This window comes from Megalobrama amblycephala, linkage group LG18 (genome assembly GCF_018812025.1).
Source record: "Megalobrama amblycephala isolate DHTTF-2021 linkage group LG18, ASM1881202v1, whole genome shotgun sequence".
Classification (NCBI taxonomy): domain Eukaryota; kingdom Metazoa; phylum Chordata; class Actinopteri; order Cypriniformes; family Xenocyprididae; genus Megalobrama; species Megalobrama amblycephala.
The window spans coordinates 37,445,620-37,468,084 of record NC_063061.1 but is presented as its reverse complement, the minus strand read 5'-3'; the positions used below and the strand labels follow the sequence as shown (position 1 = coordinate 37,468,084).

General features: G+C 34.4%; 1 protein-coding gene across 1 annotated transcript; it reads right to left on the bottom strand.

Moving 5' to 3' along the window:
* Positions 1-12,039: 12,039 nt before the first annotated feature.
* Positions 12,040-13,779, bottom strand: LOC125253269 (urokinase plasminogen activator surface receptor-like). The gene is made up of 5 exons (XM_048167186.1): positions 13,636-13,779; positions 13,429-13,545; positions 12,994-13,125; positions 12,695-12,802; positions 12,040-12,559 (listed from the first exon to the last, which is right to left on the bottom strand). The coding sequence occupies exons 1-5, from the start codon at positions 13,682-13,684 to the stop codon at positions 12,414-12,416; spliced, it is 552 nt and encodes a 183-aa protein (XP_048023143.1). The 5' UTR covers positions 13,685-13,779; the 3' UTR covers positions 12,040-12,413.
* Positions 13,780-22,465: the final 8,686 nt, after the last annotated feature.

Sequence of the window (22,465 nt, the reverse complement as noted above, 5' to 3'; positions counted from 1 at the left end):
TAATTTTGTTAGCAGGTCCTCAACCCAAGCACAAGTGCAACACTTCACCACAATAGTAACCCTAAAACTATTAATAACAGAAACTATTAATCATGGTCTCATTTCCTTTCTTCCCTTTTCCATTCTTCATTTTCCTTTGACTTTCTTTTCTCTCCTTCTTTTTCCCTCCTAAAGCATAAATAATTTTCTTTGTATGTCACAAGTGGTATTTTGTATAAAAGCAATCAACACACAGATCAGAGGAACTGACTCCTGAGAGCATGAAAGCTCTTGATTTGATTGAGAACTTGTGGATTTCTTGAAAGATTGGGAAATACAAAACATGAGTGAATCTGAGACCCAGTGAAAAAATTACATTTGTTTTAGTTTTAGTTTAAAGAAGAAAAAAATGTGTGAAGAGCACAAGGAGAGAGAAAATAATAATAAAGTTTAATTAAGAAAACAAAAAGAGAAATTAGATATCAAGATAAACAAAAATAGAGGGAAAAACATTGGTAAAAGCAGTGGAGGAAAATAAGTTAAGGAAATAACAACGGAATGTAAATATGTAGAATGGTAGACAAGTAATGTTTTGCATGTTTAAGAGGAGCACATCATATCTTGCGTGTTAACAATTGAAAGAGAAGTATTTTTGTCAAAAGCTCAATGTGCGTGACAAACATGACAAGTGATCATGTTTGTGATTTGCATTAACAAATCAAGTTTTTTTTAGCATGATGGATTTGAGAAAAGATGTGCCATGATTCAACTAGCTTTAACATTATTTTAATCATTTAAATTATTATAAATATTATTATAGTATTTTATATAAAAATAGCTTTTAAAAACAAAGTATAAATGATTTCTTTGTATGTGTTAGTTAACTTTAAAGCAATCTACACAGATCAGAAAAATAGTCACTTCAGAGTATGAAAGCTCTAAACACATGTAGCAATACATTGAGTTGAGTTGATTTGATTGAGAAGCATGTAGATTTCGTAAAAGATGGGGAAATACAAAGCAGGAGTGAAAACTAGACCTGCTGATAAAATTAAATTTAGTCAAGGGTTGTGTCAAAACTCTGGCATGGTAATTACCTTTTTATCCCCCATGTACTCTACATAATAAAATATATTTCATGTATTTTTGCAGAACAAAGAGAAGACTGCCTTAGAGTTATAGAAAGTCTTTTTTCAGAAGAAGATACTGCTATAGTACTGTAATGAAATTAGGACAAAGGACCAGAGGATGCTGAATTTGCTATTTATTTGTGTACTGTATTGTAACTGATAATATCTGCACTCTTTGTTGTTGATTGTATGTTTATTATGTTGTACTGTCAGACATTGAGCTGCAAAATCATTCCTGAATCCCAATAAGAGGTTTTTGTTACAGTATAGTGAAAGTAATCTGTGTATCTGTAGGTTTTGTTTGTCATCTGAGGCCAAAGTTTGATTCTGTTTTTACTAAAATATTTGATTTTGAAGTGACCATTTGAGGTCTGTACAAGTTGGTTTACACTCTCAGAAAATAAAGTACATAATTGTACCTTTAGGGGTACAATGGCTTGTCACTGGGGCTGTACCCTCAAATTTGTTCCCTTGTGATTTGTACCTTAAGAGATCAGTTTTACCTGTGGTGACAATTTTGTACCTTTATTTAACAGTACAAAAATTGACCCTTCAAAAAGGGTACAAAATTGGCTTTGACAGCATACAATCTTTGACTTTAATGAGATATATATATTGTACACACACACACACGCTGAATTAAAATCAGAATTTATTAAAACCTTTTCATTTTCACATTTTACAACATTTCATTTGAAACACATTTTTAAACATTCCATATGAGTCCATCTTGCCGGGTGTTAAAAAGTAACACTGAAGCGGTGTTAAAGTTAATGAGATAATTGATTGATGATTGAGTGATGATTGACAATTAGTGGAGACACCTGATGATAATAAGCAGATTCACTGAAGAAACAACAAGAGAAAAAGAGAGAGACACAACAACTACAACTGACTTCCAGCCATTAAACATTATTACACTTATTATTAACCAGTTTGATTTGATTTCTGTCATACATCAACAAAAGTTCTTATTGAGAATTAACAGATGTTTAGATGTTAATGTTTTAATGAAAGTTTAGTTTGAAGTCACCATGATGGTGAAAAGCATTTCCTTTAGTGGGGCTCTTGACTCTATTTATTAACATTAATTTTCTTTGACTGCTTCAACTTTGTGTTTGTAAAGCACATTTGTTATAACCAGAGAAACTATGATCTGAGCTGTGAGCCAAAGTTGATCATATTGATGTTATATTATTCCTTTATAGTAAATCTCTATTACACTTGAGATCCAGCAGAGTTTTTATAATCTGAAAGGTTTTTTTTTCTTTTTTTTTTAACACACGCAGACATCAAGAATCAGCATATGACCCTCAACAATGGTGACAAATTGTTTCATGTTGCAGTGCATGATGGGAGCCACCAATCAAAACTCATCTATGGCTCCCATCATGCATTGCAACATGAAGCAAATTGTTTGATTGTCACCATTGTTGAGGGTCATATGCTGATTCTTGATGTCTTGATGTCTTGACGCAGTACAAAACGAACTGTGATTGTGTTAGATTGTGTCACATGTCAGTCAAATGGTCTCTTAGGCAGTCCTTGGCCAATGAAATCTGCGATACAGTCTAGATCGTCTGCGTCAGTCTGAAGGTCTGGTTACAGGAGACTAGCTGCATCCATATTGGGAAAAAAAGAAAAAAAATTACACAAACAATTCAGTCTCTTTTAAAAAAAAAAAAAAAAGAAGAAGAAAGAAGTTTGACCTGTTGCATAAAAGTGCTTATCAGTTGTTAAATAAATAAATAAATAAAATCCTCTCAATACGTTTGAGCTGCTGTTGTTGCAAAAGTAGATGCTTTAACCTATATTTAAGGTGTTATAGCTTCTGTTGGGTTCAGCAGAAATGTATACAGGTTTTAAAAAACTTGAGGGTGAGTAAATGACAGAATTTTCATTTTTTTGGTGAACTATCCCTTTAAGCAATATTTTTGCACTGTATGTAAACATGGAACATGAAGGCTAACATGAATTCTAAACTAGGGTGACCAAACGTCCTGTTTTCCCAGGACATGTCCTGTTTTCATGTCCTGTCCTGGCCGTCCTGGTTGTTTTTCATTGTTTTATATTGGGCCATTAAATTGACCGGTGTTACGAGATTTTTGGTTTTCGAAGGCGGAACATACATGAATATAAATGAGTTTCACAGACATGCGCGATTGCACTTGCAAGTGAGAATATTAGTTCACATTGTATCTCAAAACAGGATTATTCCATAAAGGTAACTTTATTCTCAGTGTCACGGCTGACTTATGCCTAAACTACAGTTGTTTACTACTTCTAGGTAACAGTTTATAATGTTTTCATTAGTATGCATGATTTGTGCAGTCGTTTGTAACTGAATAGATACTTTGTGTAACAGCAGAGCAACCTTCAGCTATCGTCTACAATGAGTTCAGCTCGTTGTGCTCTTCCTTTGTACCTTGCGATGTAACAGCTGATAGGCCTATATACATTTCTTTATAACATTCATGCTTATTTGTTAATCAACAAAAAACTGGGAAAGATCAGCTCTACAGCAAAATATAGATGGGCAAACAAGGAGGATGAGGATGAAAAACAGGATAAAGAGGAAAATGTGGATGAAGAAGAAAACTAAAGATATATATATATTTTTTGTTAGTTTTTGTAAGTTTGTGAGAGCTATTTTTGTTAAATTTGGATTGCTAATATAGCAGAGGTATTTTTTTTTAGGTATTTATTTTTCTAATACAGAAGAGACATTATTTCTATCATTATTTCATTCGTTATTTTTGAAACTTGTCATAATAAAACATGTTGAGTAACCTCTGAGAAGCCTATCTGAATTTGTGTCTTTGGTTATGGATAGTATTTTGTAATATAACAATTTTCTATCCATACAGAGGAGGCATACTTTAAATGTATTGAAATTATAAGGCATCTTTGAGTAAACTTTGAGTATCATTTGAATATCTCATTGCCGGGCCGAGTGTCCTGGTTTTCGGTAATCAAAATATGGTCACCCTATTCTAAACAGTAGAGAGTGTCATTCTTGTTTAGTAAAAACAAGTGCAACTACATGTCAACTAACTCTCATTAGAGTATTAGTAGACTGTTAGGGTTAGTAGAATAACGTGACATGTAGTTGAAAAGTTAATTAGAAGAATGTCTAAAATGGACCATCAAATTAAAGTGTTATTTTATGTTTGTGCTCCCTCTACAGGTGAAGTAGGGTAAAGGTGATAAATATGTAAGAGCAACTCAAGGCCAGAAGAGGGCGCTGCGAGTGCAGGTGAATACAGTCTTTGACTGCAGCATGGACTTTTTCTCCCATAACACCCATATTTTAAACTAAAACAGACACATTTAATTTAAACAACAGGTCTGGCCTTCACTTCTGCTTTGTATTTCCCCATCTTTTAAGAAATCTACAAGTTCCTCAATCAAATCAAGCCAATTTATTGCTGCTTCTTGCGGAGGTGGAAAGTCCAGGGGTCAGAAAGTAAAAGTCCTGCCATTTTTTTTATTCCACCCACTGAAGCGGTGTTAAAGTTAATGAGATAAATAAGTGTTTAATTGAGTGATGATTGAGCATTATTGAAGACACCTGATGATAACAAGCAGAATCACCAAAGGAGAAAATCACAATTTTTAAGCCACCCTTGACTTTTTAATATTAGAATTTATTTGGGCTGCTGTAACTGAGTTATAACAGCCAGACAAGCAAACAGAAAAGATAATCAGGTGGTGTTGGTTATGATTTCACATAATCATTATTTGATCTGAATCACCAAACTCATTTAGAGCCCAATCTTTGAGTTTTGATGACGTTCGAAGCCTCACTTCTGCATGACTGGTTCAGGATGCGGTTCAAATCTTGGCGCGACATTTTGACAGATATACCATGGGATCCCCTCAGAATGTGTGGTTTTAGAATAATAATATCGCCCCTCCTGCCTATTATGACCAAATAATTTATTTACACACATTTGATAGCTCCATTCATATGTTTATTACCCAGTTATGTTAAACAGTCATTATATACAAAAAGAAGATACACATTACATTCAAATAAATATATTAGTCTATGTGTAAATTGATTTTTTCTTCACCGTTATTTCTAAGCCTTAACTGGCGCAAAATAAAGTGTATCACACCATATCAGGTCATCTGTAATGAATCTGCTTGTTTTACACTCTTTGACCACCAGGTGGTATTATGAGCAAAAGAAACCTTGAAAAATTAACCCTTTTGTGAACCACTTGGCTGAAAAGCTTCAATCTCACCATCACTGTTGATTACAGCAGCACTGTGATTCTACAGCAAAAGATCAGCTTTATCAATATAATCCAAAAGATTTCTTAAAAGTTGTTCTGATCCAAAAAAAAAAAAAAGACCACATTTTTCCTTTGGGCACACACAGACATCAAGAATCAGTGTATGAATCTCAACGACGGTGAGAAGCAACATATTCTGATAAACAGATCAACTCTGAACATTAGAAAACAAGCTACTAAAAAGTCACATAAAAACAGCAAAAAATATTGAGAATAAAGAAAATTACTAAGACAATTAAGCTCATAATTTATTAATGCAGCAATGCATGATGGGAGTCGTGGATGAGTTTTGATTGGTGGCTCCCAGAATGCACTGCAACATTCTTTTTGACAGTCACCACTGTTGAGATTCACAGACTGATTCTTGATCTCTGTGTGTCTAAAAGGAAGTGATTTTTTTTTTTAGAACAACTTTTGATAAAACCCTGAGGTGGAAACAAAAATACGGCAGGACTTTTACTTTCTGACTCCTGGGGCCTGTTTCAATAAGGAGGTTCAACCAACTCTGAGTTGACTTATTCTGAAATGGGAAACTCTTGAGTTTTCAGTTTCAAAACAGCTGAATTGAGTTAGTTCAATCGACTCTGAGTTAAGCGCGTGCACCACGACTATGAAAAGCCATCATCAATGGAGCTCCGATTTTATGATTCACCATGGCAACAGCACGTGACAAAATGACGTCCACATACTTCTGAGTCAATGCAAGTTTAATTCTTATCACTGTTATAATATCAAAGGTGAAAACTGGTAGAAGGGTAAGTTATTGAACTAATATTATTTTCATGGTATCCCACATGCAAAAAAGAAGAAGAAAAAAATAATGCATCCTTATTAAACACTTGTTTGGCAATTTACTTCCACTTTTAGAAAATGTTCTTCATTTTTATTGAAAATAAATGCCTTTCTGATGTGATGGGAAAAGGGAGAATAGCGAGCTCGGCAGAAGGCGGATTCGAACCTAGTCAATCACATCACACATTAATTCTCCAAACCCAACATACTATTGCCTACAACCCTAGCTGCAGCCACAAGAACACAAGTTACTTTTAACCTGATGTAACACTATATTTCATAGATTAGGTGGCTTAGAGTTTCTTTTAAAATGTAATTTTACCCCTTCTAAATTACCCATTTCTCTCTCTAAATTTCACCAACAAGTTTTACTTGCTTGGAAATTGTGTTACGTGCACAACTTTTCTCCCCACAAAGAAATTCTGTGGAATTACTCGAAAATTTTAATCCGAAACAAATCCCTGTTTATGGACAAGCGGTATGATAGAGGTATTGTTTTTGTTTTGGATTTATTTAATAATGATGGCAGTATACTGGAATATGAACAATTTATGTCTTTTTATAATTTTACTTTGCCTGCTAGAACTTTCAATTCTGTCATCAAAGCTTTATCTCCAAGCTATGTGCACTTATTTAAAACACACCTTTTCTTTAATGAGAGGAAAACAATTATGCCTAAACTTTTATTGGACGGAGTTTCCCTTCTTGATAAAAAATGTAATAGTAAACATGTAAAGCAATTGTTACATTACACTGTTTATACATCCCCTAGATGTAAATCTTTCTGGAACAATGTTTGTGACAGTATTCATTGGAAGAGAGCGTGGTTACTCCCTGAAAAATACTGTATGTCCAATAAAATAAGAGAGGTACATTTCAAAATGTTACATAATGTTTATCCAGCCAACTCCCAAATTGCCTCTTTTGTTGATCTCTCTGACATGTGTGTATTTTGCAAAGTTGAGGAAGAAACTTTGCTTCACTTATTCTTTCATTGCATTCATGTTAAATCTCTTTGGGAGAACTTAAGCTGTTATTTTTGTCCTCTATAAACCGCGATTTAGACTTTTCTTTGAAGGATATATTTCTTTATTTTTCGATGAGTGACTATGCAATTGATCTTGTTGTTAATTTCTTTGTGTTGCATTGCAAATTTTTTATTCACAAAAACAAATTTCTCAAGACATTGCCTAGATTTGATGTATACATTGCTGAGATTTCCCTAAATCTCTTAAACTCATTGATAATAACAAGAACAACAAATTCCTTAAGAACTATGACCATTTTTTTCTTACTGGCTGAGGTTTCATTTGTCTGTATGTTTTGTTTTGTTTTGTTTTGTTTTGTTTTGTTTTGTTTTGTTTTGTTTGTTTTGTTTTGTTTGTTTGTTTGTTTTGTTTTTAATGCAGTGCTGTTTCTTTTCTTGCAAAAAAAAAAACAAAACAAACTTTTAACCTGATGTGACATTGGTGGGCGGAGCTACTGTAAATTTGCATTTAGTAATACCCAGGTGAAAAAAAAAAAAGTACACCTGAGTGCATTAAAAAAATACTTAAATACAAGCAAGTACATTTGTAGTACATTCTTTATTTTGGTGCTAAATAAAAGTGTCAAAGTTATACACTATAAATACACTAATTCAATGTATATCTGTACTTCAGTAGTACTTCACTGCACTTGGAAAATATACTAAATACCACTACTACTTAAATTGATTTTTAGTGCAATGAAATAAAAATATACAGAGGAGTTTTATTAGTGTATTTGTTAAAAGTGTGCTTTCAATGCTTTAAAATTAGTTCAATCTTAGTAGACTTTTATATAATAATCCTAAGTTTAAATGACATTGATTTTCTTACAAATATATTACTAATGTACTAGTTATAAGTACATTTTCCCCCAGGGGAAAAAAGTGCAGTAGAATACACTTTATTTTAGTGCACAGTACACTTCCATAATGTACTTAAAGTGCTCTATTTTCATGCACTTATTTTGTACTTACAGTAATATACTAAAGTAATATACTACTAGCTGTAGTTTAGTACTTAATATAATCTTAAGAACATCTAAGTGTACTCAACTGTGCTATTTTGAGACACCATGAATTTGAACTAAAATGTGCTTTTAATATACTATCTCGGTATTTAAAAAAATTTATTTAGTTACCACTTGTAGTACACTTGAACCCATCTTTCATACACCTTTAAATGTACTCATCAGACATAGGAAATACACTTATGAATTATTTAAAATATAAGAATAATATATTATAAATATATACAAAATGTATTTGTAATGTTGTAGACAATGAATTATAAATACATTTTGTATATATTCATTATATATTAATCTTATATTTGAAATACATCATAAGTCTATTTTAAAAGTGTTTGAAAGATGGGTTCAAGTGTACTACAAGTGGTAACTAAATACATTTTTTTTAATACAGAGATAGTATGTTAAAATCATATTTTAGTTCAGAGCACATTTAAGAAGAGCTTTTAGTATATTAAGTACAAAATAAGTGCACAGAGCACTTTAAGTACATTATGGAAGTGTACTAAATGTACTCAAATAAAGTGTATTTTACTGCACTTTTTTTCACCTGGGTAGACACTCCGACACTTTCCGTTTGCATTAAGATTATTTTTATTACCACACTGGCAGATATTGATCATTTTACTTAAGTAAAATGCACTTAATTTAGATCCCCCCATATGGAAGTAATTTAATGCCAAATGTTTTTGAAATAAAAAGCTTGTTGAATTGCACTAATTGAAAAAAAATATGCATTACATTAGCTCTGCTTGCATTTTGATGCATTGTATTTTTAAGGTTTGCATTTTTATGGGCTGAAATTCAACATGGTTGTATATTTAAGCTGTGAATATTTCAATTAAAAATATTTCACACACTTTTTCATTATTAAAAATTCAATAATTTATTTTCACCTTTCAGATTTCACTTTCAAAATATTATTTTGGTTTAAAAATACAACCTATAAAATTTGACTAGCAATTTTCAGTCCATTTTATTTCGCTTTACAAATTCGCTTCCACAAATTCAATGGTTCAAATTCGGCAGAAAATTCAACATTTCACATCCGGGAACTGCAGGAAAAGCAGTAGAGTGCAGATGCATGATCTCCATCTGCTGTTAATCTTCTTCACAAGCAGGTGCCGCTAGCGGCTGTTTAAGACCGGAGTAACGGCTAGTAGTTAGTCATCATTCATTCATAAAAACGGATTTACAGAAATGGAGCAAGCGGTAAGTGAATGTGTGATGATTATCAGGGCCTTCTTTTGGATTTTTGCAGTGATGACATAAAAGAACCATTCTGTGTTCTCCAAAGTACCTTTCAGTGAACAGTTCTTAAAATAACCATTTTCTTCTTAAATGGAAGATTTTTTTTAAAATAATCTAAAGAACCCCTTTCCACTACAAAGAATCTTTTGTGCATTGGAATGGTTCCATAGATAGTAAAGGTGCCATCGAATTGAAAATTGAATTTACCTCGGCATAGTTGAATAACAAGAGTTCAGTACATGGAAATGACATACAGTGAGTCTCAAACACCATTGTTTCCTCCTTCTTATATAAATCTCATTTGTTTAAAAGACCTCCGAAGAACAAGCGAATCTCAACATAACACTGACTGTTAAGTAACAGTCGGGATCATTAATATGTAAGCCCCCAATATTTGCATATGCCAGCCCAAGTTCCCAACATTATGAAAGGCATTAGACAAGGGCAGGCAGTATTAATGTCTGGATCTGTGCACAGCTGAATCATCAGACTAAGTAAGCAAGCAAGGACAATAGCGAAAAATGGCAGATGGAGCAATAATAACTGACATGATCCATGACATCATGATATTTTCAATGATATTTGTAAATTATCTTTCTAAATGTTTCGTTAGCATGTTGCTAATGTACTGTTAAATGTAGTTAAAGTTACCATCGTTTCTTACTGTGTTCACAGAGACAAGAGCCGTCGCTATTTTCATTTTTAAACACTTGCAGTCTGTATAATTCATAAACACAACTTCATTCTTTATAAATCTCTCCAACAGTGTAGCATTAGCCCATTAGCCACGGAGCACAGCCTCAAATTCATTCAGAATCAAATGTAAACATCCAAATAAATACCATACTTACGCGATTAGACATGCTGCATGACGAACACTTTGTAAAGATCAATTTTGAGGGTTATATTAGCTGTGTGAACTTTGTTTTTGCAAAGATAGAGTCGAGAGCTCGGGAGGGGGCGGAGAGCACAAGCAATTAAAGGGCCAGCAGCCTGAATCGGCGCATTTCTAATTATGCCCCAAAATAGACAGTTAAAAAAATGATTTTAAAAAAATCTATGGGGTATTTTGAGCTGAAACTTCACAGACACATTCAGGGGACACCTTAGACTTATATTACATCTTGTAAAAAAAAACATTCGATGGCACCTTTAAATGTTCTTCATGGAACCAGATGCCAAAAAAGAACCTTTATTTTACTGTGGAGGGTGTGTCCTTTCCCGTAGTGTAGTTACTACAGACCAGAGGTGGGTAGAGTTTCCAAGAACTGTACTCAAGTAAAAGTACAAGTACTTACAGAAATATATACTCAAAGTGAAAGTGAAAGTAAAAGTAATGTTAATAGTTACTTGAGTAAGACTAAAAACGTATCCAATGAAAAAACTACTCAAGTAACAAGTTACTAGTTACTTTGTTACACACACACACACACACACACACACACAATATTTTTAAAAGAAGTCTCTTCTTCTGCTCACCAAGGCTGCATTTATTTAATTAAAAATACAGTAAAAACAGTAATATTGTGAAATATGACAATTTTTATTATTATGTTTAAATTATTATTATTATCATAAGTAGATATCTTTGCAACAAACAAAGACAAGCATTATTTCTGGGATCTGCCCTGCTAGAAATTTTACATTCCCAGAACATACTCAGAACGTCCACTGGTGTTAAGGACGTTGTCTAGTAACGTTCCCAGTTTAGAGACGGTCACGATATGGAGATTTTTAAGGTTTGGGGAACGTTATTTGGTGGACCTTCAGGGAACATTCAGGACGTTCTGGGAATGTTTAGGGGACTATTACTATAGGACGTTCTGATAACTTCCCAAATGTCCTCTTTGTAATGTTCTCGCGCGACCATAAAATAACCAAAATAGAACGTCCCCCTAAATTTCATTTAATTAAATCTGAGAGTATGCTATTTGAAAATAACAATCAAATCAATCACTGGTGTTTTTTTAATACTTGTTCTTGTATTTTTGTTATTCATGTTGAAATATCAAATATTGTTTAACAACACTGAGTCTCTATTTTGTATATTTTCCAAGTCTTTATAGTAAACGCTTGTAATGATAAGATCCAGCCTACAAAAATCCAGTTCTTTACTTCAAGAAAAACAACAAAACACAGAACAGTTATTCAGGTGAAGGAAAATCTTGCAAATGACAAAATGTAAGTAATAAAAGTAAAGTCTTCTTTCTTATTTCTTTTTAGTAATAATTAGAAATGTAAGAAATAAGTTAGTGTAGTGTTGTGCATCCACTTGAGTTTGATCGTCTATTATGAGTCACACAGTTTTCCTAAACCTAAGACAGCAAAAGTAAAAGCTCAGAATGACATTCCAGAATATTGTGTTTATAGATTATAATTACTGAATTTGTGTTCATCTTTAAAGTTGTTAAAAATTGTAAAAATAAATAGGCCTATTACAGTAAATATTATAATAATATAGTGAGATAAAATTGCAACTCTGATGGTAAAATTTGCACATAGTCCTTAATCTCCAGGAGAAAGTTAGTGAATAGTTTTAATATTTTTTTTTATTATGTTTGTAAACAGTAGATAACATACATTAATAACATACAATTTTGTATATAATAGCTACAAAATATGTAAGAATATAAGAAGAATATATTCAATGAATATATTCAATGTCATCAGAGCGCAGGACAGTAAAAGAAAAAGTTAACAATGATTGATAAGAAACATAACAAAGGAAAGATATGAAAATCTATAAAAAAAAATGAGAGATTCATTTTTTGTGGTGGCGACGTACTTCTCAGACGTTGGTGTCTCGCGTCTGTGGTGGCGACGTATGCCTTCTCTCACGTAAAAGTACAGGACTGTCTCTTTCAGTAGGTTATCCACAGCTTGATTCACTCTCCATTGAATTGTGCTAGAACTCCCATCTCTGGTCGACACTGTTACACAGGTTCCCCTCACAACATGAGACGCTCGCAACACCAAGATCAAATTGTATGCCATCACAAACTGACTTAGAGGCACAGCCTTTTACCACCATTGACCGGCCTCCAAAAGTCCCTGGTGAAAAGAAAGAAAACAGAGGTTGATTCAGGCTAAGCTGTAAAATTGATATATGTGATCTGTGTCAAATGTTAAACCTAAGAGAGTTTAAAAGATCATGACTTTAATCTTCTTCCTTTTCCAGATTCTCACCTGTTGCTGTAATGCAGTGGTCTTCGTCCCCTGTACAGATCAATTTGTTTGAGCAGCTCTGAATATCACAGGAGTAACATTTCCTTCCATTGGGGATGTTAGAGGGATCTACAGGAGGAAAACAGGTATTATTATTTTAATAATATTTTCTGTCTAAAATAAATCTCCTTTAACTGCTCCATTCAGTCAGTTCATGACAGAAAGCCGCACCCTGTTTTATTTCCTGATTAAATGACCTTTGGAAGTAAAATGACTTTAAAGAAGATAGTCATTTGCACATGATCATTGAAGGACAATACCTCGAGCATCTCGGACGTTACACTCGTCTGTGTCACAGCAGGAAGTAGTCAACTTTATAAATCCAAAGTTCATGGACCCACTTGGACAGGCAGCAATACAATCTTTAATCTTCACTTTAGTACTAAAGTAACCTAAAAACACGAATAACACAGGAAAGACCAGTTCAACTGCACCTTATTTTGATTAAAAAAATCAATTCTAAATGTGTAAAAATGTAGCATGTTTCTCACTTCAAACATTTTTTTAAAACAGAAAATCATAACAATCTGAGAGAAAATAAATTAAATATCAGAAATATTATTCTGTGATTGAAATCATAAATTCTGCCAGAAAAATGAGTATCTGTTCTGTCGCAGCACCAGAAAATAGTGGCAGCATCTTTAATCAGTCAATCAGTCAAATATAACAGTAAATTTCAATCATATTGGACTTACCAAATTGTACCACAGCTGTTGAACTCGAGCACTGAGAAAATCCACTAGGACATGTTTTTAACTTCTGATCTGCACAACCCGTCACACTCTTGCACTCATAACAGCTGAGAGAGTGTCCTTTAGTAATGAAACAGAGACAGTGAGAGAGAACATCGAATGATCTGTATTAGTAATCAAAAACATCACAAACACTGTTTGTCTTTGTACCTGCAGTGAAAAGAATGAAGAGAAGAAAAACTGAGATTTGCAGATCCATCTTTGATCAGGAGGAGAATGTAATTATGCACCTGTTTCAGTCCCCATTTTATAGTTTCTCAAAATGGGAGGATCTTCATGAGAAAATGAAAGTTCAACAAAAGTAGGCACTTCTTGAAATTTTAAATTTTTCCCTTTGAAGAACACACACACACACACACACACACACACACACACACACACACACACACACACACACACCTTGCTGTTAGACCTTGCTGTAGAAAAACAGCCAAATTCGGACAGTAACAAATCATTTTCCATTAAAACAGTAATATACTGTAGAAAAAAACTGCATTCTGGGTAATATTTGTCATCTTCGAGAAAATAGCATACAGGAATATACTGTGAGTTAACATCGCTCAAAGTCGACACTCAGAGGCTGTGTTCTAAATCACACCCTATACCCTCATTCACTATTCCCTACATTAGTTCACTAATATAGTCCACTTGACAGAGTGAATGAAAAGAAGTGAGTGAATTCAAAAACTTTATGAACACCTGATTAGCAGAATCACTGAAGGACAGAGAAACAAGACCAGAAAAAAGAGACGAGCAGAAACTCAAGAACTACAACTGACTTCAGCCACAAAGAATGTGAAACCAGTTCACAAACCAGTTTGACATTATTTCTTTCATACATGTACAGAAGTTCTTGTTGAGAATCTTGTTGATTAACAGATTTGGATGTTGATTTTTTATTGAAAATAAAAAGTTATTGAATTTTGCAGTTACCATCGTGGTGACCAGTGTCTGCTTTAGTTGGGCTCTTGACTCTTTAACGTTAGTTTCTTCTGGCTGCTGTAACTGAGTGTTTATAAAATACATTTGTTATGTCAACATGAAGTTGATCAGGTTTTTTGGCTGTTTTTTGATGATGTTGTAATGATCTTGGACTTGTTTAATTCACTGGTCTTTTTCTGTGTCTAGTCTTTGATTTAATGAGCATTTTGTATTTATTCATATGTCTGTGATTCAACAGCATAAGAACAGCAATGTTTCAGTTACTTATAAGGATTCTGAAGTTGTATAATGCATAAAATATTTGAGCTCGTGCATAACTTGCACAGCAGAGACATCAACAATCATAATATGAATCTCAACAATGGTGACATTCAAAAATTTAATGTTGCAAAAAAAATCTTTTTAATTGATTGTTGTTGGAACACTTGTTGTAGTTTAACAGAGTGATGGTTATATCTTCATCAACACATAACTATCACCACGCAATGATTTTTTTCTCCACATTTGTTTCTGCCATAGCAAATGCAGCTATCAAAAGTAGTTTAAGCAGCCAGAGAAAAAAATAAATTACTGATTAAATCTGTATTAAAAGTCATGGGTCAAGAGCTCAACTAAAACAAACACCGATCTCCTCAATGGTGACATCAAACCAAACATTTTCAATAAAACATCAACATATAAAATTATGTTGATTCTCAATACGATGTTCTGTAAAAATAAAGTTAAACTGGTCAGTAATAAGTATGGTAATGTAAAAGAGAATTTTAGTTCTTGTGTTTATGTTTGTTTTTACTGTTCTTGTTCCTCTTTTCAGTTGCTCTGCTTGTTAACAGCAGGTGTTCATCAATAATGCTCAATAATCACTTACATATTAAAGGTCCTGTTCTTCGTGATCCCATGTTTCAAACTTTAGTTAGTGTGTAATGTTGTTGTTAGAGTATAAATAAAATCTGTAAAATTTTAAAGCTCAAAGTTCAATGCCAAGTGAGATATTTTATTTAACAGAAGTCGCCTACATCGAACGGCCAGTTTGGACTACATCCCTCTACTTCCTTCTTTAATGACGTCACTAAAACAGTTTTTTGACTAACCTCCGCCCACAGGAATACACAAGAGTTGCGTTTGTAGAGTGTGTTTGTCGCCATGTCGTCGAAACGCTGTTATTTTCATCCCGCAGTCCAATCACCGGGTCTGATTCCGGCTCAAATTGATAGGGTAAAATTAAAGACATGTTTACAACAATACTGAGTGCATGCATCTCCACGTTATGGTAAGAGGCGTGACCTTTCCGGGCAAGATGCGCTAAACTGCTGTCGAATCACAACACAGGAACCGCTGGCACAATCAGAACTCGTTACGTATTTCTGAAGGAGGGACTTCATAGAACAAGGAAGTCATCAGCCCGTTTTTATGACAGTGGAAACAGCGGTATACAGATAAGTAAATTATGTGAAAAATACTGTGTTTTTTTTACACGCGAAACATGAACACGTTATATTGCACACTATAAACACAATCAAAGCTTCAAAAAACCACGAAAAATGGGACCTTTAACTTAAAGGGATAGTTCACCCAAAAATGAAAATTTGATGTTTATCTGCTTACCCCTAGCACATCCAAGATGTAGGTGACTTTGTTTCTTCAGTCTGAGAAAGGTGACTTTTTAACTGCAACCATTGCCGTCTGTCAGTCTTATAATAAGAGTGGATGGGAACTCGAACAATAAGAGTCAAAAACACTTCCATAGACAAATCCAAATTAAACCCTGCGGCTCGTGACGACACATTGATGTTCTAAGACACGAAACAATCGGTTTGTGCGAGAAACTGAACTGTATTTATATCATTTTTTACCTCTAAAACACCACTATGTCCAACTGCGTTCAGCATTCGGTTAGTGAGGTCTGATCGCGCTCTGACAGCAGCAGTGATGTCTCGCTCTCATTGAAGTATAAGCGCAAGACATCACTGCCGTTGTCATAGCGTGATCAGACCTCACTAAATGAGTGCAGAGCGCAGTTGGTCATAGTGGTGTTTTAGAGGTAAAAAATGATATAAATACTGTTCGGTTTCTTGCACAAACCGATTGTTTCGTGTCTTAGGACATCAATGTGTCGTCACGATCCGCAGAGTTTAATTTGGATTTGTCTATGGAAGTGTTTTCTACTCTTATTGTTCGAATTCCAGTCCACTGCCATTATAAAACTGACGGCAACGGTTGCAGTTAAAAATAGTCATTTGTGTTCTACTGAAGAAACAAAGTCACCTACATCTTGGATGCACTGGGGGTAAGCAGATAAACATCAAATTTTCATTTTTGGGTGAACTATCCCTTTAATTATCTCACTGCAACAAAGCGTCAATGTTACTTTTAAGGCAGGAATACACCAAGCCGACGGTCTGAACTTGGTCCTCGTTGGCTATTTTCCGGCTGATTCAACATGAATCGGCATCTGAGCTCATCGTCCGTTGGGCCATCTGATCATTCTGATTGGCTGTTCAGCTACTGCCACCTGCTGGTACAGAAAGACATTTTGTCTTGCGCAGGTGCAAAACCGACATGCTACTGGGCTGTCGAGCATCGGTTTGGTGTGTCAGGGCAACTTTGGACCCAGACGCTGCCGACGTGAGCCAACCCCGCAGTCTGCTTTCGTTGTCACTAGTTCGTCGTCATTGGCTTGATGTGTTCCTGCTTTTACTCTGTAATGTGGGAACTAGAGGATGTTCCTGTGGGGTCGAAAGGGTTAAAGGTGTAAGATAAAAAGACACACCCGCAAAATGTATTTTAACAATAACAAACTGTAAGTTAAAAAAAAAAAAGTTATGTACTGGCAACACTGTTGCCAGTAGTTTACTGTAAAATTGACTTTTGTGGGTCACCATTGTGCTGAAGAGTAGAGCCTGAGCTTAGGTTCAGGAGAAGATCCAGAGACATTGGTGATGTGCTGCATGTTGTTTTATTTAACAGATGGTGACTGTGTAGTTGCAAAAGCAAACCCTTCATTCAAAATATTTTAATAACACTGATGTAGAAGCACCAATTCATGATTTTAAGCCTAAATTTGAGATCATCTGTAAACTTGTCCCTCAAATCTGATTGGTTGATTTGAATGTTGTTCCAGGATCAACAAAAATGTTGACCCAGGAACATGTTGAACTCAGCAAAATCAGGTTCTGCAGCCATGCACATCCCAAACTACACACATGGATGTGTAAAATGTACAACACTATATATTGTGTCTTTTTCTTGTTCACTGTGCACAGGAAGTTGTCACACATACATTTATGTGCATAAATACACTGTATGTACAGTATAGTGTGTATGCACAATTATTGAATTTTACAGTTATTGAACTGAACTGAATCAACACTGAACTGACCTGAGCTGTATAATGACACTATTGGCTTGTAAGATATTTTAATTTGCAACTATTTTAAAGCTGCTTTGAAATCTGCATTGCATTACAGTTTTTCCTGATTGCTTAAACACATTTCTTGAAACTATGCCTCATAATATTCTCACAACAGTGAACACAAATCCATAACGTCTCACCCAATTCTTCAAATTCTTCTGTTGCAGCATCAGTAAATTATAGCAGCATCTCCATCACTGAAATTTACAATAAATTTCAATAAACCACACTGGACTTACCAACTTGTGTCACAGCTGTTGTACTCATGCACTGAGAAGATCCACTGGGACATGTTTGTATCGTTTGATCTGCACAAGAACCCTCCAGACCATCGGACTCATAACATCTCAGAGAGTGTCCTGTAGTAATAAAACAGAGACAGTGCAAGAGATTGGGGATCTGTATTTGTAGCTGTAACAATTTAAGCTATTTGTCTTTGTACCTGCAGTGAAAATAATGAAGAGAAAAAAACTGAGATTAGCAGATCCATCTTTGATCAGGAGAATGAAACAGCGTGCCTCTTACAGTGCTTAGTTTATATCTTATCAAAAGGGGAGGATCTTCATGAGAAAATGACAGTTTGATGACAGAAATAACATTGGAATAAATAGGTCTACTTAAGCCAATTTGACAAAACATTATAAATAATAGCAAAAAAAATGACAAGATGTTATAAAATGACAGAGCTGATCACACACTGAATCTACTCTGCAATGTGAAGAATTGGATTTTTTAAAGGGCCTGATCTCTGGACACAGAACTGATAGAGATACTTCTTTTTGTATGTATTTTACAAATATACCACAGACTACACTAGAAAAAAATACAATGTAATGATTATATGTTATTATTTCCTTTTGAACAGATAGGCTACTCTAAATCTACTAAATCTTTTGGATTATACTGAAGAAGCTGATTTTCTGCTGTAGAATCACAGTGCTGCTGTAATCAATAATGTTAACTCAGAGATTGGGCTCTAAATGAGTTCAGTGATTCAGATCAAATAATGATTATGTGAAAACATAACCAACACCACCTGATCATCTTTTCTCTTTGCTTGTCTGGTTGTTATAACTCAATTACAACAACCCAAATAAATTTTGATATTAAAAAGTGAAGGATCAAGAGCTCAACTAAAGCAAACCCTGATCTCTGTGATGGTGTCTTAAAAATTGTGATTTTCTCCTTTGGTGATTCTGCTTGTTATCATCAGGTGTCTTCAATAATGCTCAATCATCACTCAATTAATCACTTATTTATCTCATTAACTTTAACACCGCTTCAGTGGGTGGAATAAAAATATGGCAGGACTTTTACTTCCTGACCCCTGGACTTTCCACCTCTGCTCATTTATAAATTGTTGCACAGAAACCTTCCTAAATTTGATCTGATCATTTCTCAGATGTGCGTAATCGCAAATGACCTTGAACTTGCACACAGCTGAATGGTTTCAGTTCTCCACATTTTAAACGACACCTAATTAATGTCATTTACATATAAAAGATCACCAGTCATCGTCCAAATCTTTGGCGAGCTGCAGGAATACCTTAGATTTCCAAAAACCTGCAGTAATCTGACCAGGAAAAGTGTGTACGTCTGCTCAGACAGACTCTGACCTGGATCTAAGCACTTTCCCACGTCAAAGACCGTTTTGATCAATATGAGCGTTGGCGTGAATTTAAGCGTACGCGCACTCTAAGATCAAATCTGTGTGTACATACGCTTTATAAATGAGGCCCCTGATCTTTGACATTTAGGGCTCTATCATACACCCTGTATTTTGTTGTTGTTGTTGTTGTTATTTAAAGAGTGCGTTAGTAAGGGTTGATGTTATTGAGCTTTCATTGCTTAAAATTTAAATGAATTGTGAAAGATCTTGACTAGCCTGCATCAAGCAGACCTGAACCTCAATGACCTTCTTAGAAGACAGAAAGCAAAGTGAGGACTTACTCTTTGCCAACTTGAATTATTTAATCTGAATTAATATAAACAGAAGCACATGAGTATAATATTCAGGTGCCCATGTTTAGGGTAATGCATATGGATGGCTAAAATAAATAAATACAAAAATAAATTTACAAACAAACATACAAACATTCTTTACTGCACATTTATATTATATTAAGAGATATAAAGATTTGTCACCTTAAACTAATTCTTTTTGTCTTGGCAAAAGTCCATGTTGCACAAACACTGTACTGTATGCAGCTGCACCAGCATCGCCCTCTTCTGGCCTTGAGTTGCACTTACATATTTATCAACTTTATCCTCTTCTCCTGTAGAGGGTGCACAAACATAAATTAAGCAAAGAATTTACCAAAATAAAAAAATACACAATCCCCAGTTTCACAGACAAGGTTTAAGTCTAGTCCCAGACAAAAAATGCATATTTGAGCTGTTAACTGAAAGCAACTGGCATATTTTAAAATATGTCACTGCCATTGTTTTGTCTCAAGATACACACCAGTAATGTTTTTTTTTTTTTCCAAGACATGTTTTTAAAAGCTACTTAAATGTCTTAATTGAACTAAAGCCTAACCCTTGCTTAATCTAAGTCCTGTCTGTGAAACCAGGCCAACAACACATAAATTAATTAAATGCAAAACGTTTTATAAGTAAATATTTGCCTCCTATAGTACTCATACATTAAGTTATTATTTTTGAGTAATATTTCAGTACAGAGCTATTGAAAACAACCACTTAAGTGGACAGTGAATCAATTTCTGTTTATTTAATCACATTTACTATTTCATAAGGTCTCCTGTATTTTTCTTTTTTAGTACAGTGAGGTGTATATATTCTGTCACCATTCTTTTACTTGTTCAGCTGAAAAAACTAAATAATAAATAAGTTATTTGTCTCAAAAATGAGTTTGAGTTTTCTGAAATAAAAATTTTCTTCTTTATAGTCCAATGTACTGTAACTTTATTCCATTTTACAACCATTTTGGATTACTAGAATATTTTTTTATTTTTATTTTTTGTAAACATCCATTAACATTATTATGAACATAGCTTCAAAAATAACTAATAATACAGTAAGAAGCAAATTTATTGTATATTTTATGTAACACATAAGGTTCCGTTTGTTAACATTAGTTACCTACCTTTGTTAAATGAGTTAAATAACGTCTCTAATACCTTAAAGCAGTGGTCACCAACCTTTTTAAGCCCAAGATCCCTGACCTCGACCTTTTTGAAAGACAAGATCTAGCCTACTTGATAGAAAAAGACAGCCCAGATTGTATTTAATATTTTTTTCGTGGTCATTGTAGATTCTGATTTATTTATTTATTTTTACAAGCAAATTGGCCGATTCCGATACTGGTTGCAGATATTTATTATTAATATTATTATAATAAACAAAAATACATAGCCATTTCAAATTAGAGGGAACCACTGCTTTTTAATCACAATCCAAACAAAGATGCTACGCACGTTGCATGAGCAGTTGTTTTTTTATTTGAATTAGATTTAATTTCAAGATTTAAAGCAAAAACAGAACGGTCTGACTTTATCTTTGTGAAATTATAAATGCTACACACACAAAAAAGCATGAAACAAAAACAGCAGGCTGAATGAGACGCAGATTCACTCTCTGACAGCAGGTGGCGCTTTTATGGAGCAGCAGTGATACAGTGTTTCCTTGGTTACCGCTGTAAACAAAGTTGAACTGCACTAATAATTAGCTGGGTATGCATCGACGTCACTTTCCCGCCGAAAACGCGCTCCCTCAGCTGGACTGAGTGGCAAAAGAAGCTGCTGCGTGACTGGATTTAATAGGGGAAACTGCGAAAACGCGAGTAAAACAAACGAATTACACTAAAGGTTGGACTCGAAAGTGTTTCTTACAACTTGTCAAATAAACCTAATCCATGGATATTGACATGCAGCCAGGAGACGTGTTTTCTGACATTTATATTTAGGCTACTTGATTTCAACGCCGGGGAGACACATAAAGCAAATCTGCCTGTGAATATTTTATATAACTACAATATAGGTAGGTTTAAATCCGCGTAATCACTTATATCAATGTTATATCGTCATATTGTCCAGCCCTAAAACATATATAGTTTTATAGTATAGTTTTTGTCAGTGTTGTTTATTGAAAAACACCCAATTATGCAGAATATAAGATGGAAAATATTTAATTGATGAGTTGTCAACATAATATATAACAATACAATATATACGGTATGATTTTACCTCAAAATCCAAAAATTTGACACAAAATGATAACTGCAAATCCATGTTTCTCTGCCTGGAGTCCAGCTGTTTCTGTGAATTGCAGTGATCCATTTGCTTTTTTCCCTGTTGCTTTCTGCAGTTTTTAAATGGGTTTGTGTCAAAGCTGTTTGTACAGTCAATCACAAAGCTCTTTCCCGTTTTGGATGTGTTTTGTGTGTTTTTCGCGACATTCACGCTGAAAACCAATGCTGCCGCTCAAGGGGCTCGCACACCGGACGCGAAGCTCAGCGCCGCGACAAGCGCCGAATGTCTTTCAAATTCGAACGCATTGTTTTATTTAATTTTTTTTCTGAGTCTAGCTGGGCGCCGCGGACAGGCGCCGAATGTCGCCGCCGGTGTGCGTACACTCATAGAAAACAATGCGTTCGAATTTTAAGAC

Bases quoted from the DNA above. Each gene is read 5' to 3' on its own strand.
- LOC125253269 (XM_048167186.1), bottom strand. From the start codon at position 13,684: ATGGATCTGCAAATCTCAGTTTTTCTTCTCTTCATTCTTTTCACTGCA. The intron at 13,546-13,635 runs GTACAAAGACAA...TCATTACTAAAG, and splicing joins CTTCATTCTTTTCACTGCAG to GACACTCTCTCAGCTGTTAT. The intron at 13,126-13,428 runs GTAAGTCCAATA...TCGTGTTTTTAG, and splicing joins AACAGCTGTGGTACAATTTG to GTTACTTTAGTACTAAAGTG.